This window comes from Camelus ferus, chromosome 8, assembly GCF_009834535.1.
Source record: "Camelus ferus isolate YT-003-E chromosome 8, BCGSAC_Cfer_1.0, whole genome shotgun sequence".
Classification (NCBI taxonomy): Eukaryota; Metazoa; Chordata; class Mammalia; order Artiodactyla; family Camelidae; genus Camelus; species Camelus ferus.
Genome location: NC_045703.1, coordinates 10,191,411 through 10,213,226, shown reverse-complemented (window position 1 = coordinate 10,213,226; position 21,816 = coordinate 10,191,411). Strand labels below are relative to the sequence as shown.

The following is a 21,816-nucleotide window of genomic DNA, read 5'->3' as shown; positions in this document are numbered from 1 at the left end:
GCTAAGCACCTGCTCTACCACGGAGCTATACCCTCCCCCAACAAAGCTGTTTTCAAAGAAGGGAAGATATGGGAGTAAGAACATTACATTTTAAGGGAAAAAAAAACCCTGAGTATCTGCCATGGGGAAAATCACAGCTTTTGGTCACCATCTGGGACCCCCGGGGCTGATCCTGGAGCAGAAGCCAAGTCCCCAGACTCAGAAGGACACGACAGTTCAGAGGACCTATTGTGGGTGGGAGACACTCAAAAAACCAGCCTTCAAAGCCTTTCTGAAGAGCTGCTTCTCCGGTCCATCCTTGATTTTTGTTATGTATGTAACATCTAACAGGAGAACTCGTTTTCACAGGGAAGCCACTTACAATGTCACAATGAACAAGAGAGTGCTAATCGGAACAGGCGTAAGATTATTAGAGACTCATCCAAGCTTTGTTTCCCCATCAACAACCTATCTGTCTGAATCCCCTCAGCAAACACAGAAAGGCTAAGATTTCCGAGTCTCGGTGGCTGTGGACCTCAAAAGTCACACCCCAGCTCAGAGGGGAAGGTATTTCAGACAAACCCTCCAGGGCCCACAAGCCAAATTGCTTGTAACGTGACAGGTGATGGTGGATGTCAGCTGGGAAAGAAATGACTTACTATAAACTCCAGGCATCTCTCACTTCACTCTCAGGAAATGTAACTTGTATCAGATTTCCCCTCCTGGAAGATATTCAGCAAGTCCAAGGCCCCAGTGATACTTGTAAATACGGAAGTTTCTTCATAAACCCTGCCTCACGCTGGTTTAGAATGGAAGAATTAATTTGGAAGCCAGTTCTTGATATTTAAAAATAGATTTTTTTCCATTTAGCTATATTATTTTTAAAGAAAAAAATAAATAAATGTTGGTCATGCTAAATATGATCTGGAAAACTCACTATGGCTCTACCAAAATAGCCTTTGAAAAAAAGGGCTTTGCTTCAAGGCTTGTGCTATGAGCTGGTGGAAGACTTACCCCTGGAACCATTGTAATGAGTAACTAAACTTTTAAAACACTTTGTTCTCTGCATTATATCACACTCGATTGTTGAAACACCACCTACAAAATGAAATTTCTCTAGAATAATTATGCCCACTTATTCTTTAGTCAATGAGCACTGGAATTGTGAAAGTTTCTTCCTTTGTTTTGTTTCTTTTTTCTTTTTCACATTTCACTCCTTGTCTTAATTCTTTAGTTAGGTAAAACTCCTTATTATTTACTTAGGTAAAAGAACAAAAGACTTGCAGATACCAATTACTGTATATAAAACAGATAAAACAAGTTTCTACTGTAGAGCACAGGGAACTACATTCAATATCTTGCAGAAAGCTATAATGAAAAAGAATCTAAAAAGGAATACATGTATGTATATGTATGACCAAAGCACTATGCTGTACACCAGAAATTGACACAACATTGTAAACTAACTATATTCAATTAAGAAAAAAGTTTAAAAAAAAGGACGGGTAGTTATGGGTTTTTCTTCCTAATCCTCTCTTATTCTGTAGATGGGTTTTGTCCTTTATTTTTCTCTTCATGAAACAGACATGTTACTTGCCATATGACAAAAGAAGGCTCTTTTAGGAATATTGAACAAATACATCAAATTGAACTTGTACTATGAAGCTGCCAATGACTTAATAGACTAAGAAGGAAGAACATTTATAAGCTTCATCATGGTCTGTCTGTATTTACTTATTATTATTATTATTATTATTATTATTATTATTTTTATTATTAATTATTATTCTTGGAGGTTGGGGGAATTGAACCCGGGACCTCATGCATGCTAAGCACGTGCTCTACCACTGAGCTATATCCACTCCCCTTTATTTTTCTTGACACTTCCCACAAGGGCATAGTGGGGAAGAAGTGAGATCTACTCCTTAATTCCATCTCCCCATGAAACAACTTTATCAAGACATGTTTGCATGTACTGGAAAGGAGTGCATTATTTTGAAGTTTTATGGTTTACCTGGCTTCCCCCACTTTCCCGTGCTTACAGGGCTCCCCATTCGGAAGGGAGGGTGAAAAAGCAAAGTTTATCAACTCTTAAGGCCATGCTTATTGGTTTCTCATCCATTGGCCAGCCAGGAACACCCATTATTTGTTGAGTGATGTCCTTGTGTCCCTGAGAGACCTGACACCTCACCTTCATGAAGATGACTTTGTGTATTGCTGTGTGAGGCATCGATTCTGCACCTCGGGGGATGCATGGAATGGAAGTTGGCACTGATCCCTGGGTCAGGGCAGCCTTGATGAAGGGTCAGTGCTAAGGCTTCTCTTTCTTTCTATAATCATTTGAAGTAGTCACATTTATGATCATTATTTTCACATTTTTGGGAATTAGCTATCTTTTTCATTAGGTAACCATTCTGTTAATGTTCTTCCTAAGGTATTGAAATCCCAACGTTACTTCTCACCAGTAGGACAAACACAGAGGCACTTTTTAATCAGACCACTTCATTTTTTTTTTCCATTTTTTTTAATTGAAGTATAGTCAGATAACAATGTTGTGTCAATTTCTGGTATACAACATCATGTTTCAGTCATACATATACATATATATATATATCCCTTTTCATATTCTTTTTCATTATAGGTTACTATAAGATATTGAATATAGTTCCCTGTGCTCTACAGTAGAAACTTGTTTATTTTATATGTAGTAGTTACTATCTGCAAATCTTGAACACCTAATTTATCCCTTCCCATTGTCTTTCCCCTCTGGTAACCATAAGTTTGTTTTCTATGTGAGTCTCTTTCTGTTTCGTAAATAAGTTCATTTGTGTTATTTTTTAAGATTCCACATTTAAGTGATATTATATGATATTTTTCTTTCTCTTTCTGGCTTACTTCACTTAGAATAAGGATCTCCAGGTCCATCCATGTTGCTGCAAATGGCATTATTTTGTTCTTTTTTATGGCTGAGTAGTATTCCACTGTATAAATATACCACAACTTCTTTATCCAGTCATCTGTTGATGGACACTTAGGTTGTTTCCATGTCTTGACTATTGGAAATAGTGGTGCTGTGAACATTGGGGTGCAGATTTCTTTTCTTTTTTTTTATAATTTTATTTTTAAATTTTTTTATTTTTTATAATTTTCTTTTTTTTATTGAGTTATAGTCAGTTTACAGTGTTGTGTCAATTTCAGATATCTTTTCAAATTAGAGTTCCCTCCTGATACATGCCTAAAAGTGGGATTGCTAGATCATAGGGTAAGTCTATTTTTAGTTTTTTGAGGAATCTCCATACTGCTTTCCATAATGGCAAAACCAAACTACATTCCCACCAACAGTGTAGGAAAGTTCCCTTTACTCCACACCCTCTCCAGCATTTATTGTTTGTGAACTTTTTAATGATGGCCATTCTGACTGGTGTGAGGTGATACCTCATTGAACTTTTGATTTGCATTTCTCTGATAATTAGCAGTATTGAGCTTTGTGTGTGTGTGTGTGTGTGTGTGCCTATTAGCCATTTGTTTTTTCATGTGGCTACTGGTCTTTTGCTTTTCTATACATCACATAGTTATTTGTGTATACACTGTTATCATAATTTTTACTCTCTCCCCTAAATTGGCCTCATTTTAAAAGAAATGCTTGGTAAAAATCTTAATTTTTCTAAGAAATTATCTCTAAGGGACACAGAGAAAATATTCCTGACTGGTTATTACCTTCTGTAGCATGCATGTCTTTCCCAAAATCCAACAGACACGATTCGTGTTTTAGAGATATTACTATGTGGTTTATGATACTTCCTGATCTGTGCTCAAAATATCATTAGAAGGAGGAACTGTAATAATCTACCCTTCAGGGCTACTGGTCACCTAGGATGTGCAAATGTCATAATGAATCTTTTGCTCAGAGCCCAGAATAGGATTTATTGTTGTTGTGAATATTATAGTATGATGGTAAACATTTTAATTATTTATTCATATCTTGACATTAATATTTTATATTTATTTACATCATCCCTGGCCCATCCAGTACTCAGAAAATAGTTTTTTTCTCCCTGGGAGTCCCAAAACATTACTTTTAAGTCAGGTCGGTAACGACGAAGGAAATTTTATCCTTAAGCCAGAGGATGCAAGCAACTTGATCTACTGGAAAAATCTGACCTTGGAATTAGGAGTCCTGAGTTCAAGTCCCATCCTGACCTCTGTCTGGCAGAGTGTTGGTGGGGCAGGCATTTAACTTCTGTGGCTTTAATATCTCATTTATCAAGTGAGATGGTCGATGTAAATCACGACTGAGGTCTCTTCCAGCTTTAGCCATGTAGGACAGACCGGAAGCTATCATGTGTGGTTTCTCAGAACTGAAACATCTCCAAGGGACTGGGATCTGCCATTCAAAAGGACGCTTTTGGAGAAATCTTCTTGCAACAGTGATTCTATTTTGCAATAGCCTGTAGAAATTTGAGACTTCTTTTTGAAAGTGAGAATACAGATTGCATTTGTTTCTGGAATTGTTTTCTGTCCAACTTTTTGATTCCCCTTGCTTTAGGATCTCATAGGGCTTGGCTTTTCCTTCTGCTGTTTTCCTGCTGAATGTGATGTGGCATCGTCTCCCAAGGGTTTGACTTTAAGACAAGTGTCTTTAAGACATTATCCTGAATACAGGTGTTTGCATCTACTAGGACTGGTCATAGGCATCATTGTGGATTTTTCCTGAGTGGAACACATTTTTATAAGTGCCTCCTCTATCCCAGGTACCTGTCCCGGTGCTTGATTTAGGGCATCAAGTCTGGCAGATCCCCTGTCTTCATGGAAATCCCATTCTGGTGGTTGGAGACAGGAAATTCATGTGTCATGTATTAGTACATTTAAAATTTTTTAAATTTATTTTTAAAATGAATTTAAATACATTTTTTAAAATTTTAATTTATTTTTTAGTGGAAGTACTGGGGATTGAACCCAGGATCTTGGGCACACTAAGCATGCACTCTACCACTGAGCCATTTCCCACACCCACCTTTTTTAAAAAAGTCAAGTAGTTATAAGCCTATGAAGAAAATAAAACAAGGGGAGTGTTACATTTCTGTAGATCTTTCAGAGGAAGGGATGTTAGACAAGACCTGAATAGTATGGAGAAGAATCTAAGTGACAACTTCTGGAAAGAACCATCCCTGAAAAGGAAACAGGAGGTAGAAAGACCCAAGGCCTCAGTGAGAATGATGTGTTCAAGGAACAAGTTTCAGGTCATTGTGACTAGACTATGGGTACCACATGGAGACTGCAGCAGGAGATGATGTGTCAGAGGAAGGCAGGGGTCAGAGCACGGGGTCAGAGCACGTAGGCCTTGGGAGCCATGATCAGCGACATGCATTTAATTCTAGGAGCCACAGGGCACTGCAAGGAGGTGATAAGTAAGGGAGGGACGTGGCCTGATTTTCATTTAAATAGCTCATTCCAGCTGCTGTGTGGAGGCTAGACTTCAAGGGAGGGGAGAGAGGGAGAAGGATCAGGACATACTACAAGAGTCTGGGGCAAGGTGGTGGCAGCTTAGAGTCAGAAGTGATGGTGGAGCTGAAGAGAATGGGCAGAGTCAGGGTCTATTTGGTGGTAGAAACAGTGAGACTTGTTGATGGGTTAGATGGGGTTGGGGTTCATGAAAGAGACAAGAGTCAGGTACGACTTCTGGTATTTGTGAATGGCCATGGCTTTAATGACGTGTGGAATCCTTGTGAAGAGGTGTGTTTGGCAGGAAACCAAAAGTTCAATTTCCATGATTTCATTAGAGATGCCTTTCATATCCAAGCAGAGATGCTGAGTTGGGATTTGGGATGTGAGTCTGCAGTTCAGGTAAGGGAAATGGTCAAGGCTTATTGTGGTTCCATCTCCCCTTTGGCATCACCTCCTTATTTTGGGGACTTTCCTCATGAACACCCACTGCCTTCCAGGGACAGTTTTGCTGCCCAGGGCTCACAGCAATGACCTCTCCTCTCAGTCTGGCTAACTCAAGGGTGTTTCTTGCTCTGGACTTAATTCCTCCCTCCTGGTGCCTTCCCTATTTAAACTTCCGAGCTTTATAATAATTCCTGTAGACCTCTGTTCTGTGTTTCCCAAGAAGAGAATTAATTATTAGACAATTTGTTAGTAATGCATGACTGGTTTCTAGGGAATGTTTTTAATGGTAACAGAGCTTGTGTTGTATAAACACAAGCATTTTCCAGAGAGGAAGAAAGCTCTGGCAGAGTACTAAATGTTTTGGCTTGTCAGTGAAAGCACTTCATAGGGAGAATGTCAGTATCTGAGTTCATACCACGTATACAAAAGGCAGCGGACACAGACTTCCACTGAATATTTGGTAACATTTGTACACACACAGAATGAGTAAATGCTTCATCTATGTCAAGATCTTTCCTAAAATACAGAGGCCTCATTTTATTTGTGTTTTCTAGTGATTTTAAATAAATGTTGACTAGGATAGGATTTTTAATTAGTCAAGTGGAAAAGAAGGTCTAGATAATCTAGTTATTACACTCTTTAGACAAATATAATCCGTTCTTAAAGTCCTATGCAGTAAATCCCTCAGTGGTTAATAAGGTGCTAATTTTGATCTAACTCCACAAATACAGGCATTTGTACTCTGCAATTGAATATTCCATTTGAAGCATATGGAGCAAATATTGGAAAAAACAGTATTTTTGTTTGAAGTTTCTTTCATCTCTTCTCTTAAAATCTCAGTGACTCACATATTATGAAGATTATAGGCTGGGACTTGTACACTTTTATTACTTTTTTTTTAAACTCTCATTGTAGCAAAAATAACGTTTACTAGTATTAATTCTCCCTCATCTCTGTCCTGGAAGAGTATAAAGTTAATTTATAGATCATTTTAAAGATTAGGATAATTTTTTTCCTAAACTGCAAATAGTTTTTCTTTTTAAAGACCCCTAGTACAACTTATGCTGATGGTAAAAATTGAGAAAGTAGAGAAAATACACAGAAGAATAAAAATATCTCTTTATTTGAATACCAAGAGGGAAGCATTGTAATGTAAAGATCTTCATGGAATCAATTTTGTATTGGGCTCGGAGTCTCACTGGTATTGGTTCTCAGAGCAGACATCGCCTTCTGTGACAGGTGGTCATTATCAGGGTCCCCACTCTGGTCCTCTGCTACTTGCCCTGCAGTTTCATGGCATTTACTTCTACTTAAGAACTGCACAGAGGGCTGCTGTCCATAGAGAACATCAGAGAGCAAATGAAAACTACATTTTAGATTTTTTTCAACATTGAAATAAATTAAAAATTCAAAAGAGTCTAAAATATGTAAATTAAAAGGCTTCAGAGACACTCCAGATTATATCCCAGAACTCTTAGGGGCCGTAAAGAGGACTCCATGAGCAATAAGTTGCTTGGGCACCTTTGGGTAATTTGGAACATTAGTTTTGGCTCTCTATGAACTTTTACTTAGTCATTTTCTTAAAAAATTGATTTTAAAAATTGAACATTTTGTTAATTAGATATGCCTCTGCTCTCACCTGTCCATCAATGTTTAGGTGACTTTCATTAATGTGAAGAAAAGTAGACAATGGTAAATGAAGGATTAATCACACTCAAAATAGACTAAATTTTGAGCTCTTCAAATGTAGGTTAATATTAATTGATGTGGATGAATTTTTCATTTACAGCATTGAACTAGATTCAATGTGTAGATGATGGAGGGAGGATAGAAAATATTCCATTGAGAATTTCTAGCCCAGTATACGTATGAATGAGTTTGGCAAGCATGGGTCAACAATATTTTTCTTAATGGTAGTATCACTGAATAAGCAATGGATAGAATTTCTTATAGGAAATTACACTCCATTCAAAAATATCCAAGCATGGATACCTTGGACATTGCAAGCTGTCATTATATCTCTCTGGTAACAGATTAGTAATCCAATATGGCCTCTTTCATAATAGAAACTTTGGCAAGACCCAGAGAAATTATTCTGTGTCACATTAAGTGTTTGTGCTTGTGTGATATAAGCTGTAAGAGTAGATATGTTTTGTAATATGTTATTTTTAAAATACAGATTTTTTTCTTCAAAAATTATAATCTTGGCAAGTAAATCATTTTTTGCCTTGAAAACAGAATATCAACTTTGAAAGGGAAATGTAGTAATTATAAGGATTTTCATCCATTATAAACCTAGGCTAAGAAAAAATAATTTTTCCTTAAACAAAACTAAATTTATTTCAGTGTACATTTTAAGACTATATTTATCATAAACATTATCAATAGTATTATTTTGTTTTATTTTTTTGTCATAGAAGGAGACATTCATGTAATATAAAATATTTACAATTTTGAGTTATATTTTATATTATTGAAAAATAATTATATTTAGTTTTCTTTATGAAGTATTAAAAATCATATCAAAGTTAAGTACATCTCTGTTTCATTTGCCAAATCACTTACTCCACTCATTTAACAAACGGTTATAGAGTGCCCTGTTGGCAGTGTACTTCAGTTTTGTGGATGATACAAAGTTAGATTTAATGCTGCCCTTGCCTTCAAATAGCTTACGGTCTCATGATGTGACAGATGCATTTATAACTATAATCCTAAGTAGAAAATGAGGAGAAAATTGTTTTTGTTGTTGTTGTTGTTATTATTATTATTATTATTATTTGTAACAAACCACTGCAAAACTCAGTGGCTTAAAACAACAGTTTATTGTTTGTCATGATTTTGTGAAATAGAAAAATGCACAGAATTCACCTTTGTGGTTCTGCTTCATGAAATATTCACTCAGGTCACTCCCTTGGCTGCATTAAGCTTGTACTTGGGCTGAACTGAAAGGTCCAAGAATATGTTCCTGATGATGTCAGCAAGAATGGAAAAATGAGAAGCCCAGAAAAATGTGCCCATCCAAAGAACAATGAGAACACAGGATAAACGGTCAATATCAATATGGCAAAACTCTTGAAATTAACTAGGGGCTTACAACAATTAATGAGTATTTATTCAAGTAAAACATCGACTTTTAGTAAGAATAGCTAGCTTTGTGGCATTTTAAACTTGTCCTCTTCACATCCGTCTCTCCCTAATACAGTGGTAGGCTTGCAAATGAACAGCCCATAATCACAAGGGCAGACTAGCAGCCTAGCAGCCATTGAAGGAGATAAAATAGAATAAAATAAAATAAAAGCCCTATTCCCAAAGAATTGTCATTGTTTTACCTGACTGGTAGTTCCTTGGAAACCTGTATTCACAGGCTTATTTTTATGTGATCTGACTCAGATCACTCAGTGAAAACAGCCTTTTCCCCTTGGCATTTGTTGAAAATAATCAATAGCAATTAGCTGCCTGAGACAGCAATTAACGATTGGGGTAAATGAGAAGATGATCCAAAATTTAAAAGGAAAGCTGGGAAAGGAGATGTCTATAGAAAAGCATTAGAAAGCTCCAACATATTTGTGGGAATCTAGACACCTATGTGTATGCACAGGGATTTGTGGAAACCCAGGAAACATCCAAAAAAGCCCTAAGCTCTTAGCTCTGGCCAACTCTGAAACTCTGAGCAAACAGAAAGAGGAAGCTAAGGAGAGTTGTAAACTGCCTGTCTGAACATTGAAGGCATCTCCAGCAGGCACACACAGCACCTCAGCAGGAGCTGGGATGATGATAGGTCAAAGGCACTTAACTGTTCAATAATTAGCTGACCGCTAAAGCAACTGAGCAGAGCTTCTAGTGGTCACACATGACAAAGAATGCACACACTCCAGGATCAGTCACATGTCAGGTCATAAAGCGAGTCTCAATAACTTTAAAAGGACTTAAACCTTCCTGCTGCTATAGGATTTTAAAAGCAGGCCCATTCTTAATACTAGGTTTTTCCATTGATAATCTGGAATTCTAATTTTGGCCAGGTGCTGTATTTCCCTGCTCTCTTCCAATTTATATCACTTCCTTTTATTTTCCCTAGATGTTTTTCCTTTCCTAACTGACTTTAAGAAACAATCATGGCAGGAACCTTCCTGTTTCCATCTTTGTAAACCTCCGTGGGTGTTCAGCAAACATTTGTGTAGCTCCAAGTTTGCCAACTAGCAGTCACTGCTGTGTTTGGCTTGGCACAGTGTTGGTCTGGATGGTGTTTATGAAAAAATCTGAATTATTTTCCCAAATTGGCTTCTCTTGAAAAATGGGATGAACTGCCAACACTGGACTTGTCTTCCCATATGGTAAGAGTTGCCTGGAGCTTATTTGCAGCTGCCCCTGTAGATGGGCTTGGCCCTGCATTTCCCCCAGTCTGCATGTGTGTTCTCTAAATGAGATGAATATCAATGCTGTTCTTAATGCACTTGCTCTATTGTTCTTGCTCTAGGATTCTTAAGAGGAAAGTGAAAGTTTTTTATATGTATATTTCTATCCAGGATGGGAAAACCAAAGCTAGATTAAGAGGTGGCTATGTGTTATTTTTCTTTTCTGTTTTTAGATTTTTTCTATCTATTAATTGATTAATTTAATAATATTTATTGAGTACCTATGTTGTGCAGGCACCGTTCTAGATGCTGGTGAATAGGACAGACGAAGAACGTCAGGAAGCTTACATTCTAGTTTCTGGGCTGGGCCCTAGGGCCACGTGGCTGCGACTTTTGGTTTATATCAATGAAGAAAGGATGTCTTTCTGAGAGGAGTGAGGACTGAGATGAGGCCGGTGGAGTGGGTGATTGGGAAAGCTTTTAGAGCGCAGGACGGTTAAGGGCTGAGTGGGGGTGACAACGTTGTCATCCAGAGTACTCATTTAAGAAGTTTCATGGACAGATGGGGTAGGGAGATCATGCTGAGGCAAAGCTGGGGAAGTTTTGTCTGTTTTATAGCAGGGGAGATGGTGAAGATAAGCATATATTTGTAAACCAAGATAAAAAGGAGAATTGGAGAGGGAGAGATTGAAGATTTAAAAGCGTTTTACCCTCTAACGTGCAGAAATGACTGCAGAATGGGAGATGAAGCAACAGAGAAAGAGGTCACAACACATTCTTAGAAGGAAGCAGAGAGATAACCAGCAACAGGGAGGAGGGAGTTAGAACCTGGGAACTGCAGGGTGGGTGCTGCTGGAGTCGGGGCTGCTGTACCTCCCTGGGCACCTGAGAGACTCAGCCAGGGACGAAGCACCCTCTGCAAAGGCTGGAGAGGGGTGTGTGTGCACAGGAATGCATGTGTGTGCATGTGTGAATGTGTGTGGATGCATGTGTTTGTGAATGTGTGTATGTGCATGTGTATGGATGTCTGTATGTGTGTATGTATATGAATGTATGTATGTGGATGTGTCTGTATATGTACATGTATATATGCATTTTGTATGTGTGTACGCATTTGTGTATGTGCCTATGTGTGTGCACATGTGTGTCATGTGTATGCATGTGTGCATCTGTGTGCATGTGTGTGCATATGTATGTGTGTATGTGTGTATGCATTTGTGGTGTCTATGTGTGTGTGTATGTGTGTATGCATTTGTGGTGTCTATGTGTGTGTGCATGGGTGTATTTGTGTACATGTGTATATGTGTGCATGTATGTGTGTGTATGACGAAAATGAGGCCCCACAGTAGCTCCTGTTTCCTCATTCAGCCAGCCAAGAGGTGAGAGCCAGAGAGCCTCCAGACTGAGGGTAAGCAGGATAGTGAAGAAAAAGGTGAAACGAGAGTATACATAGAACACACACACATACACGCACATGCACACACACGCACACACACAGGCAGACCTCTTTTTATTGTGCTTTACTTTATTGAACTTCAGAGATACTGGATTTTTTACAAGTTGAGACTTTGTGACAACCTTACACTGTCAGATGATGGCTAGCATTTTTTTAGCAATAAAGTATTCTTAAAATTAAGGTATGTGTGTGTGTGTATATATATATTTTAGGTATAATACTATTGCATACTTAACAGACTACAGTATAGTGGAAACACGGCTTTACATGGGCTGGGAAACCAAAAAATTCATGTGACTTGCTTTGTCACGATATTGACTTTATCACAGTGATCTAGAACCAAGCCCGCAACACCCTGAGGTCTGCTTGTGTACATATACATACATATATACATACACACATACATACACATATAGACATAAATGTGTGCACCTGTGCATGTGTTTAACCAAGTAAGTAAATAAGAACTTTAGGTCAGCACAGCTTTTTCCTATATTTTCTTGATTTCCCTACCACATGTGACTTTGTCTCTAACACAAAGTGTAAAACCAAAGTTTTGGAATTCTTCAGAGTTTGGCGGTCAGTTTCAGTAGCTGCTTGTCAGTTTCAGTAGCCCTTAGTGTGATATTCCCGGTCAGAATTTACCATCTCAGCATATGATGTTTTATTTATTTAAACAACTTCTGGCTGTGTTAGTCTGTAAGAGAATTCTTACCTACCACTTCTCATAATTTTTTAAAAGAAAAGCAAGATTCTTGTCCTGCAGAGTTTTTACATACTGTGCAAATAAATTTAAAAATCAGCTTGGAGGGATGTGTTTCTCCTTGTTTTCCAATGAAGGTCTAAATACGATTTATGTTGATTGTGAATTCTTTTCCCTGAGTTTCTTCATGGATCCAGTGAGACCAGTATTTCGAAACAAGTTTGAGGCAGAAGGATATTTGGACTGTCTTTTGGCTTCTCTTTGTTACCTAGAAAGAATTTGCTTCTTTTATTTTCTGTAGGAATGAAAAATAAACTAAAAACCACTCTGTTATATTTTGTCTTAAACCGATACCTACTAGGAAATCAGAATTAATGACTCATTTTGTAAGGGTTTGATACGATAAAACTTCTTTGGAAAATATGCATCTAATTGTTTGCAGTGTTCTCTGAAATGTACTTCACTCTACTGACCAAACCAGGGAGTACTATTTATTTCCTTTATAAACCTCTACTGTTTGCCAGACTGCAGTGAATTCTGAGATTCTGATGGAACATCCTGTCAGTAAAGGAACATCAACACGTTGTATTATGGTCTTGTTGCTCACTTTTACACACCTCCAGCTTTAACAACACCTTGCCCGAAATTTTTTTCAAAGGGAAAGAACAAGGATGAAAATTCATCCGGTAACGTAGGTGCGGCTGTCTCCACATACCAATTAGGTGGCTTCCTATAAAAATGCACAATGAATTACAACTTCATTGAGAAAATATTGTTACCAAAGAGTAGGTTCTTATCTCACACAGGAGAGAATTCAAGACAGAGCCATAATAAAGTGAAAGCTGGTTTATTTAGAGATGCACATTCCATAGTAAAGTGAAAATAGATTTATCCGGGGAGATACACACTCCATAGAGGGCGGGCTGTCTCTGAAGGCAAGAGAGGCGGCCCTAGGGTGAGGGGGTGGTTAGTTTTTAGGGGCTGGGTAATTGCATATGCCAACAAGTGGGAGGATTATTCCAGCTGTTTTGGGGAAGGGGTGGGGATTTCCAGGAATTGGCCCCACCCACCCACTTTTTGGCCTATCATGGTCAACCTGGGAACTGTCAGGGCACCTGTGGGTGTGTCATTAACATGCTAATATATTACAATGAGCATATAATGAGTCTCAAGTTCTACTGGGAATCAAATCTCCCGCCATCTTGGGCCTACTTGTTTCTAACCAGTTTACCTCCTATCCTCAAAGGCTGTGTCATTCTTGTAATGGTTTTGCCCCGCCCCCTTCCCTCCTGTCCCAATATGACTGAGATACTGTGCTGCAGAGAACTTCATACCAAGATTTTCCATCCTTGCCACCTTCAGTTTTCCCACAATAGCTCTTTGTTTTGCTCCCACAGGAAGGTATTTCCCAAAGGTCTTCCTGAGGAGTTTGCCATAGCAGCCACGTTTCGGGTACGAAGAAGCACCAAAAAGGAACGGTGGTTTCTGTGGCAGGTTTTAAACCAGCAGAATGTGCCACAGGTAGGGAACCAGAGAGCTGTGCTGGTTTGTTTTCTCTGGTGTGATGAGGCTGGGTGACTCTCAGAGCTGTGTGCATAAATTTGGGAGCAGATCTCACAATCTGAAGGTTCTTTTAGAGGAATCATCCACAGGGAAATGCAGAGTATCCTCAGAGGCAGGTGGGTCTTGCTGAGATCCATTCTAGGAGAGCCTGGTGGGTGAGACAAGATTAGTTGTCTTTTTTTTTTTTTTTTTTTTTTTTTTTATTACTAGATTCCTATTTTTGTCTGAAGACACTCAAACCACCCTTCCTTTACAACTTCATTGACACTATGTCCACTTCACTAACAACTTTCTCATCACCCATGATTTCTCATGTTATATATTATTTTAAAGCTGTTCATTTTTCCATCTAAAAATCCTTAGGGAATTAAGAGATGCAATGTAAATATTGGTCCCATCCATGAAAAATAATTGAACACACATGCTAGTTGCTATTTAGTGACAAAGATAAGAGACTGGCAAAGTGTGACTCCTGCTCTTGGGGAGCGTGAGGTCTGGGGATGCCTTGTAGGAGAACATCTTTCTGGAGCATAATCACAGGGTGACAAGGGTGGTAGCAGAGGACACCTCCGAGCTGGATGGGGACTGTGGGAGTAATAGGAAGCACATGTCCCTGAACACAAGGAGAGTGGGAATCTGGGAATACTTATGGGAAAGATGGCATTTGGGCAGAAAGGAGGGGACACAGGCACTCCAGGAAGGGGAGATGAACCTCTAAATTCCTTATGGGTACCATACATTTGTGTTTATTTCTGTACATATCCACTGAAATGTTTTTCATTTTGCTGGTCTTTTAATCTGTCAATGTAGTTCCAATTTTATGATGGAAATAAGCATTGAACAGAAAGAGTAGATCCTCTATGAAATGCATTTTCTCTGCACCATGCAAATCATCAAAAGTTAAAGAGTCTGATCTTAGTTTCTATGCTAAGAGAACTGATCACTTCTTATCCTTTTAAAATTAGTGACATTTAATTCTTGAATTGCTCATACAGAATCATATATATATATGTAAAAATATATATAAATACACACACACACGCATACACATACATATATACTGTAAGATGTTCTCTCAAGAAAGGAACATATTTCATTCACCAAATATCCAATATTTAAACCCCAAATCCCATTTTTCTTTTTGTAGCCAGCTGTGTGCTAGTCTCTTATGCTAACAAACCTTGCAGACACAGCTGTCATCTAAAACACTTTACTAAGTGCCTCAGTTATACTCACATGCACCTTGAACTTTTATTTGTGTGCTTTAAACGTTTCTGACACTGCTTTTAAAGCATCTGAAGACTATTTGCATTTTTGCAGGTTTCTATAGTCGTGGATGGTGGAAAGAAGGTGATAGAATTTATGTTCCAAGCTACCGAGGGAGACGGGTTGAACTACGTTTTTAAAACTCGAGAACTCCGTCCTTTGTTCGATCGTCAGTGGCATAAACTTGGCATCGGTGTACAAGCCCAGGGCATTTCACTCTACGTGGACTGCAACTTAGTTGCCAGCCGGCATACTGACATAAAGGATGCTGTGGACTTTCGTGGAAGGACTGTCATTGTGGCCCGAGCTGCGGATGGCAAACCTGTGGATGTGAGTTATGAGGTTGATTGTGAAAGAGAATTAGTAAAATTTATAAATGAAAAGAAAATGCCTTATTGGAGATGGGGTTGTAGCTCAGTGGTAGAGCGTGTGCTTAGCATGCACGAGGTACCGGGTTCAATCCCCACTACCTCCATTTAAAAAAATCTTATTAAAACCCTTTTCTTTTAATAACTACGTAATACATTCCCTTCTTAACACTGTTTAAATTACTTTGCCATCAGATGTGTAAAGCCTAGCTATGTGTTTCCAACTGTATTTTCCCTTATTTTCTGCCTTTTGTCACCCATGTTCTCCAGCCTGTGAATTTAAAAGAAGTAGGTCATGCCTTAAAAAATAAGGCTACTAAAATTAAATTTTAGTAAAACTTGAAGCTAGGATACAAAAAGGAAGCTTGGCCTAAGTTCGTGTATTTTGAATAGAAAGGCCTGGAAAAAGATGAACTTTAAATTAAACGGTTCCAGATTATCTGCTGTTTTCATTCAGGAACAATAGGCTGTCTATTTATCCTCAGAATCACAATTGTTTGAATTGCAGGCTATTTTTCATAAGCTTATAATGGGTTTTCAGAGTTCTGTTGGACTGAAACGCAGCCACTAATTGCATCAGTAGGTCCATTTGGATGAAAACCACAGGCTAGTGAAACCCTTTCAGATGAAAAGTTCCTTTAAAAATTGTATTTGATGCTGCGGGTGATATAGATTTATTATTAAATTTCCCTAGAGAAGAAGGCCTGGCATCTTTAAAAAGTGGGATCTGTCTAAACTTGATGACTTCACACTTTCTTACGGGTAGAGTGACGGGAAAACCCATATAAATAATCTGAATGCAGGGCGCCCATGGGCGTTGCCAGTGCTGTTAACACAAAGTTCAGTTTCATTTCAAGAGTACAATTCTGCACAGATGCATATTTGGTGGCCAGCATATTATTTCTAAAGGCCCCTGTGGAAGGCGTCGAAGATACGTGATAGATAGATAGACAGAGAGATGTATATGTGTATATGTAGTCAGTAAAATATTATTTTTAAATTGTCTTCTCTTCAAGACAATGAACAAATCAATGAGAATGTCATAACTAGGGCTCAGTGACGGTCTTCAAAATAGGCCAGAGCAGAAGCCAGTCCGGGAGACAAGAAATCATGGCATCATGGAGAGCAGCTTGCTTGGAGATCAGACAGATGTGATTATAAATCCTTTCTCATCTGTGTATGATCTGCTAATTTAGCTTGTCAGCTATGAATGTGTCTGGGTCTCAGAGTCCTCAGTTGTGAAAGAATGTCGGAAGACTTGCTAGTGATAATTGTCTGGAGCCTGTGCCGTCATGCATAGCAGGGGGTCAGTTCTCTGTATATTCATTTATTTATTTAGGGCCAGGCATGCCATTCAACCCTGGCATAAGAGAGTGGAAAACACCACCACCAACAAAACCCTGCTACGCCTGCTTCAAAGGTCTGAAAGGCTAAGTCTGTGTCAGTAGAGGAGGATTAAGCCCCTCGGGGTAAAAGTGGCTGCCAATTATAATCACAGGGGTAACTGTAATGACAGTGGTCCTAGACAGACTCCTCAGAAAGGTCTCTCCGAAGTCAAGGGAGGAGGTGGAGACCAGAAGCTCAGCCTCAGAGACGTGACTTCCAGCAGTGGGTGGAGGGCAGGTAGACAGGGAGTCCACTTAGGGGAATTCTAGCAACGTTGAGGGGTGTGGTGGTCATCCCTGTGCAAGGACAGGGGTTGGGGGCTGGAACTGATCTTTTGTAGGACCAGGGAGAGCAAAGTGGGGAACTGGGAGAACCAAAGAGTGTCAGGGTTAGGATGAGGCTATAAATGCATAACTTTTGGGGAACAGATGGCACTGAGAGAGGAACACGTGATTGCCAGAGCGAGGGCTGGCTCAGAGCTCCGCCTCTGAGCGCTGTGAGTTGTGCCCTGTGTCTCATTAACTTCTCACTCAAGGAAACTTCACCTGAGGCTAAAGACTATCAGGTGTGCCCTGATGAAAAGACACAGTGTGAAAATTATAGTGTTACCATGGTTTCACAGTTTAATGTGGGATCTTAATTCACTGGAAAATAACATTAAAGCCACATCTCAGTGATGGAGCTTTTAAAGGAGGCAGTCACCATTTAACTTAAACAAACAAATAAAATGTGTATTTTATTTTTCAAAGATTCTTGGTCCTACTAAAACTCGAAGTGAACTAATTTTTTTTTATTATCTCCATATAAGCTCTGTGATTTATAAGATCTACTGTAAGGTGAAAATGTTTTATTTATTCACAGTATGACACAGCACATTTATTTATTGATTTGTTATTGATGAAAATTCTAATGACCAGATTTTATTTTACATATACTACCTGTGTGCTTTGGTGACAGAGAAATAGGTGACCAAACTGATAAAATGATTTCTTTTTTAACAAGCAAATGCTGTGTGACAAGGGTCAGTGCATTCTTCTAAAGCACTGTGTCACTGATGGATGCTAAAGTAACTAATGAATCAAAAAAAAAAAAAAGCATAATGAAACTAGGCTGATTGTAGTTTCAATGTCATGGGTACTTGATTAGGTTCTAATCTCCCAAAAATTGATCATCTATCTTCAGTTAAGGAAAAGAATTCATACAAATTTCCTAGCAGAGTGGATGATATATGATAGGATTTCAGTGTTTGTTGGCTGTTTAGATAACAGTGATGATGATCAATTAGTTTCAGTTAAGAAGAATATTAATTAATTTGGAGCCTCCTCATTCTTCTTTCTACGTAATGGGTATATTACCACCTGGTGTTTCATTAGACTATGTAAGACAGTGTATTTAAACTTCATAAATAAATGTTCACTTCAATAATCTTGCAAAAAGTTATAGAAAAGAAATTGTTAGGTCTCATTTCATCTCAGAATTTTGCATTGGCTGGAAATCTTACACTGCTCACAAACTGAAAAGGTGTCTGGAGTTCTTAACGCTTTCTAGGAGCTGAGCTGATTTGGTTCATCTCCGTGGAGAGAAACAGCAATAGCTGTGTTCCTTGTTTCGTGCTTTTTTGGCGTTGGGGTCCAGATTCAGAACTGGCTGCAGATATGTGCTTTCTGGTATCGTAGGATTAATTATTGTATGATTACAGTCGGAGCTTTCTGTAAAAGTACTTGTTGACCTCAAAGTAGTACGTAATCTAGCTCTGTTTCATTAGGAGACAGAGACAGAGAGAGAGACAGAGATAGAGAGAGAGGAGAGAAAGGTGGGCTGAGGGGGGGAGGGAAAGGGACCCTACTTACCTATGTTATACAGCAAGTCGTCATTAGATTAATTATGAATTAAACGCTGAAATTCACAACCACAAACTAATTCAAAATGGCCCACTTAGCGCCTCTGTTATATTGAAATTTTGTCAATGGTCTGTACCATTTACTTTCTCTTATGTGGTTGTTTGATCTTGCACTTAAAGGCATGATTGTATTTTCCTTGAATTACTATGAATCTCATGTCCAAATGCCAAGAAGTGTCAACCTGCTGAGCAAATAGAGGAATCAGTTATTTTTGTAAAAAGATCATGAGTCTTGCTCAAGAGTATGCCAACGTGATATAAAATCCATAGGTATTAGGAAGAATCCGTGGAAAATAGATAAATACTAAATACTTTTTTTTTTCTTCTTGGGAAGTAGGCATCTTCTTCAGGGCCTTTTTACCAGGAGGTCTGGGACTGCACGTAAGCCTTTTCCATCCACGTGCTCAAACCTTTCATTTTACTTTTTCTGCAGAATTTTTTACTTTGAAGCATTGCTCATTTTGTGGGCATACTTTATTGCAGTGCATTCTCTCTCTTTAATGAAATACTTCTTTCCTTAATGCTTGAAACTAGGAGCAAAGAATTGCAATTGCTTTCGTTACATGATTTCCTTTATATACAGATCCAGCTCAGTGCCTGCGGTTCTGTTTCTCAAAGGTCCATAAAATCATGAATCCTAAATTAAATAAAAACATTCAGAACACCTGCCGGTAACTTATTTGTATTAGCTTTTTTTTTTTTTAATTTCCTTTCCAGTTCAATTACTGTGGTTCTCAAATGCCTGAATGCGAATTTCGAAAAAAAACCCCAAAACTAATGATATGTCTCATTACTCATTTTTTAATAGGTTGAACTTCACCAGCTTAAAATCTACTGTAACTCAGACATCATCGCCCAAGAATCATGTTGCGAGATCTCAGACACTAAGGTGAGTGTCTTTTCTGTTGGCGTGTGAAACCGTAGAAGGCACTTGCCTGGTCTCTGGGGTCCACATGTAGGGCAGCGCTGACTGTCCTCTGTTGAAGCCAGGTGAGCAGTCTATTCCAAGCAAGAGACCCCCTTGCAGGGCTCTTGCATCATTTCTTGTCACACTTTTACTCCCAGTGTATCATCCTGAAACAGTGCTATGGCCTTACTTTGGACTCAACGTAAGTAAAAGAGAATGTATGTCTTTCTCCCTAAACCATATTCTGGCTGTGGCATCATCCTTGTCCAGTGGCAGGTTTTATATCAGTGATTGTCCATTACACTCACTCATTTCCCTCTTCTAGCCTCTCACCCATCAGAGACAGGTTGTTTTTTTTTGTTTTGTTTTGTTTTTGGTGGGGGTGGGGAAGCCAGGGAGACAATTAGATTAATTTTTATTCATTTATTTAATAGAGGTACCAGGGATGGAACCCAGGACCTCATGCAGGCTAAGCACTGCGCTCTACCACTGAGCTCCGCCCTCCCCCCAGGGACAGCTTTCTTTGTGAGAGATTTGTTATCTGCATCTTCTCCTCTCCTGTTACTGCCGTGGTCCACCTTGACCTCATGCCTGGATTGTTGCGCTGTCTTGTCATCTGCCTTCCCTGTCTCCAGCATAACCGGAATAAGTCTCTGAATCACTGCTTTGTAGATTCACTTATGCTCTTCCACTAAACATTTTTTATTCAAAAACATTGATCTGCTAGACATTGTGCTAAGGCACAAGGATAGCATGTGATTGAAGGCACATTCTCTGCCCTCTACTTACCTCTCAAAGCCCTTGGTTACTCCCTGTTGATGACAAAATATAGATTCAGTTTCTTAGCCTCTTACTTTTCATATTCTCAACCCAACCCTACAACAATTACTTTCTTGTACCAATCTTCCATTAAAAAAAAAATACTGTATTCAATAATTTCCTTTCTTATTTTTTGCTTTCATTTTTATGCATATATATTTTTATTGAATCATAGTCAGTTTACAATGTAGTGTCAATTTCTGGTGTACAGAATAATGCTTCAGTCATACATGAATTCAGTACTTTCTATGTCTCTCATTGCATTGGCGTGTGTGTACCTTGTATCATTAGAGTTGTATATGTTCTTAATTTATTCAACTACCTTTTAAACTCATTGAGGGGCGTTATACTTTTGTACCCTTCTTTTTTATTCCTAGCAATTTGTTGGTAGAGGATAGTCAAAATGTTGTTTCTTGGTTTGTTGACTTAACCACTCAAGGGCATACATGGGACAGAAAGGTATTTGAAACGAATTAATTCCAAAAAGCCTTACAGAAAGAATGTAGGAAAAAACTAAAAGGTGAAAATGTTATACTTTGTATCTTTGATTTCCCAGAGTTCTACACTTACCATCAAAAATTATATGAAAATTTTATCGATGGTTGAGTATTTAAAAATATTTTTAACTTTTATCATTCACTTTGGGTAGCAGATTAATAATATGACTGACTGACTCAAAGCATAACTGAATCTCTCAAAATTATATGTTTTGCTTATATAACTTGGTTTTATAAGGCACATCTCCAATCCAGTTTATAGCTCTCATCCCAATGAAAGGCAGCCAGATAGCTTTCTATAAATATCTAAAAAGATAATTCAGAGTGCTGGTCTGCAGGCGTGAAGTACCTACACTTCCTGAAGCCACAAATTTAAATCTCGAAGATGTGAATTCTCCAGAAGTTTTTCTCTACTTATTATACTTTTTTTTTTTTTTTTGCTGTAAGAGCTTTTAAAATAATAATTTTCCCTGATTGAAAAGTATCACATTGATGTTTGGACGTATCAAATGTTACATTCTTGACCAATAGTCACTCCTCTGTGTCATCACACAATAGACATTTACAATTTGAATTACGAGAAGATTGTTTAAGGAAGTACAGGTGGTGAATCTGATGGAGGACGTTGCTAATTAAAAGCAGTGACATGGCCTCACACATTGTGGAAAATATTGTAATCATGTTTTTAAGATATTTAGTTTTAAAGAGTAGAAAGTGAGGTGGGAATTCAT

General features: G+C 38.4%; 1 protein-coding gene across 1 annotated transcript in view; it reads left to right on the top strand.

The window, feature by feature from the left end:
• The window catches only part of COL19A1 (collagen type XIX alpha 1 chain), a 323,156-nt gene that overhangs the window by 36,229 nt on the left and 265,111 nt on the right, over positions 1 to 21,816 (top strand). The window contains 3 exon segments of the mRNA XM_032484458.1: positions 13,777 to 13,900; positions 15,263 to 15,538; positions 19,671 to 19,751. Of these exon segments, the coding sequence (XP_032340349.1) occupies positions 13,777 to 13,900; positions 15,263 to 15,538; positions 19,671 to 19,751 (481 nt within the window).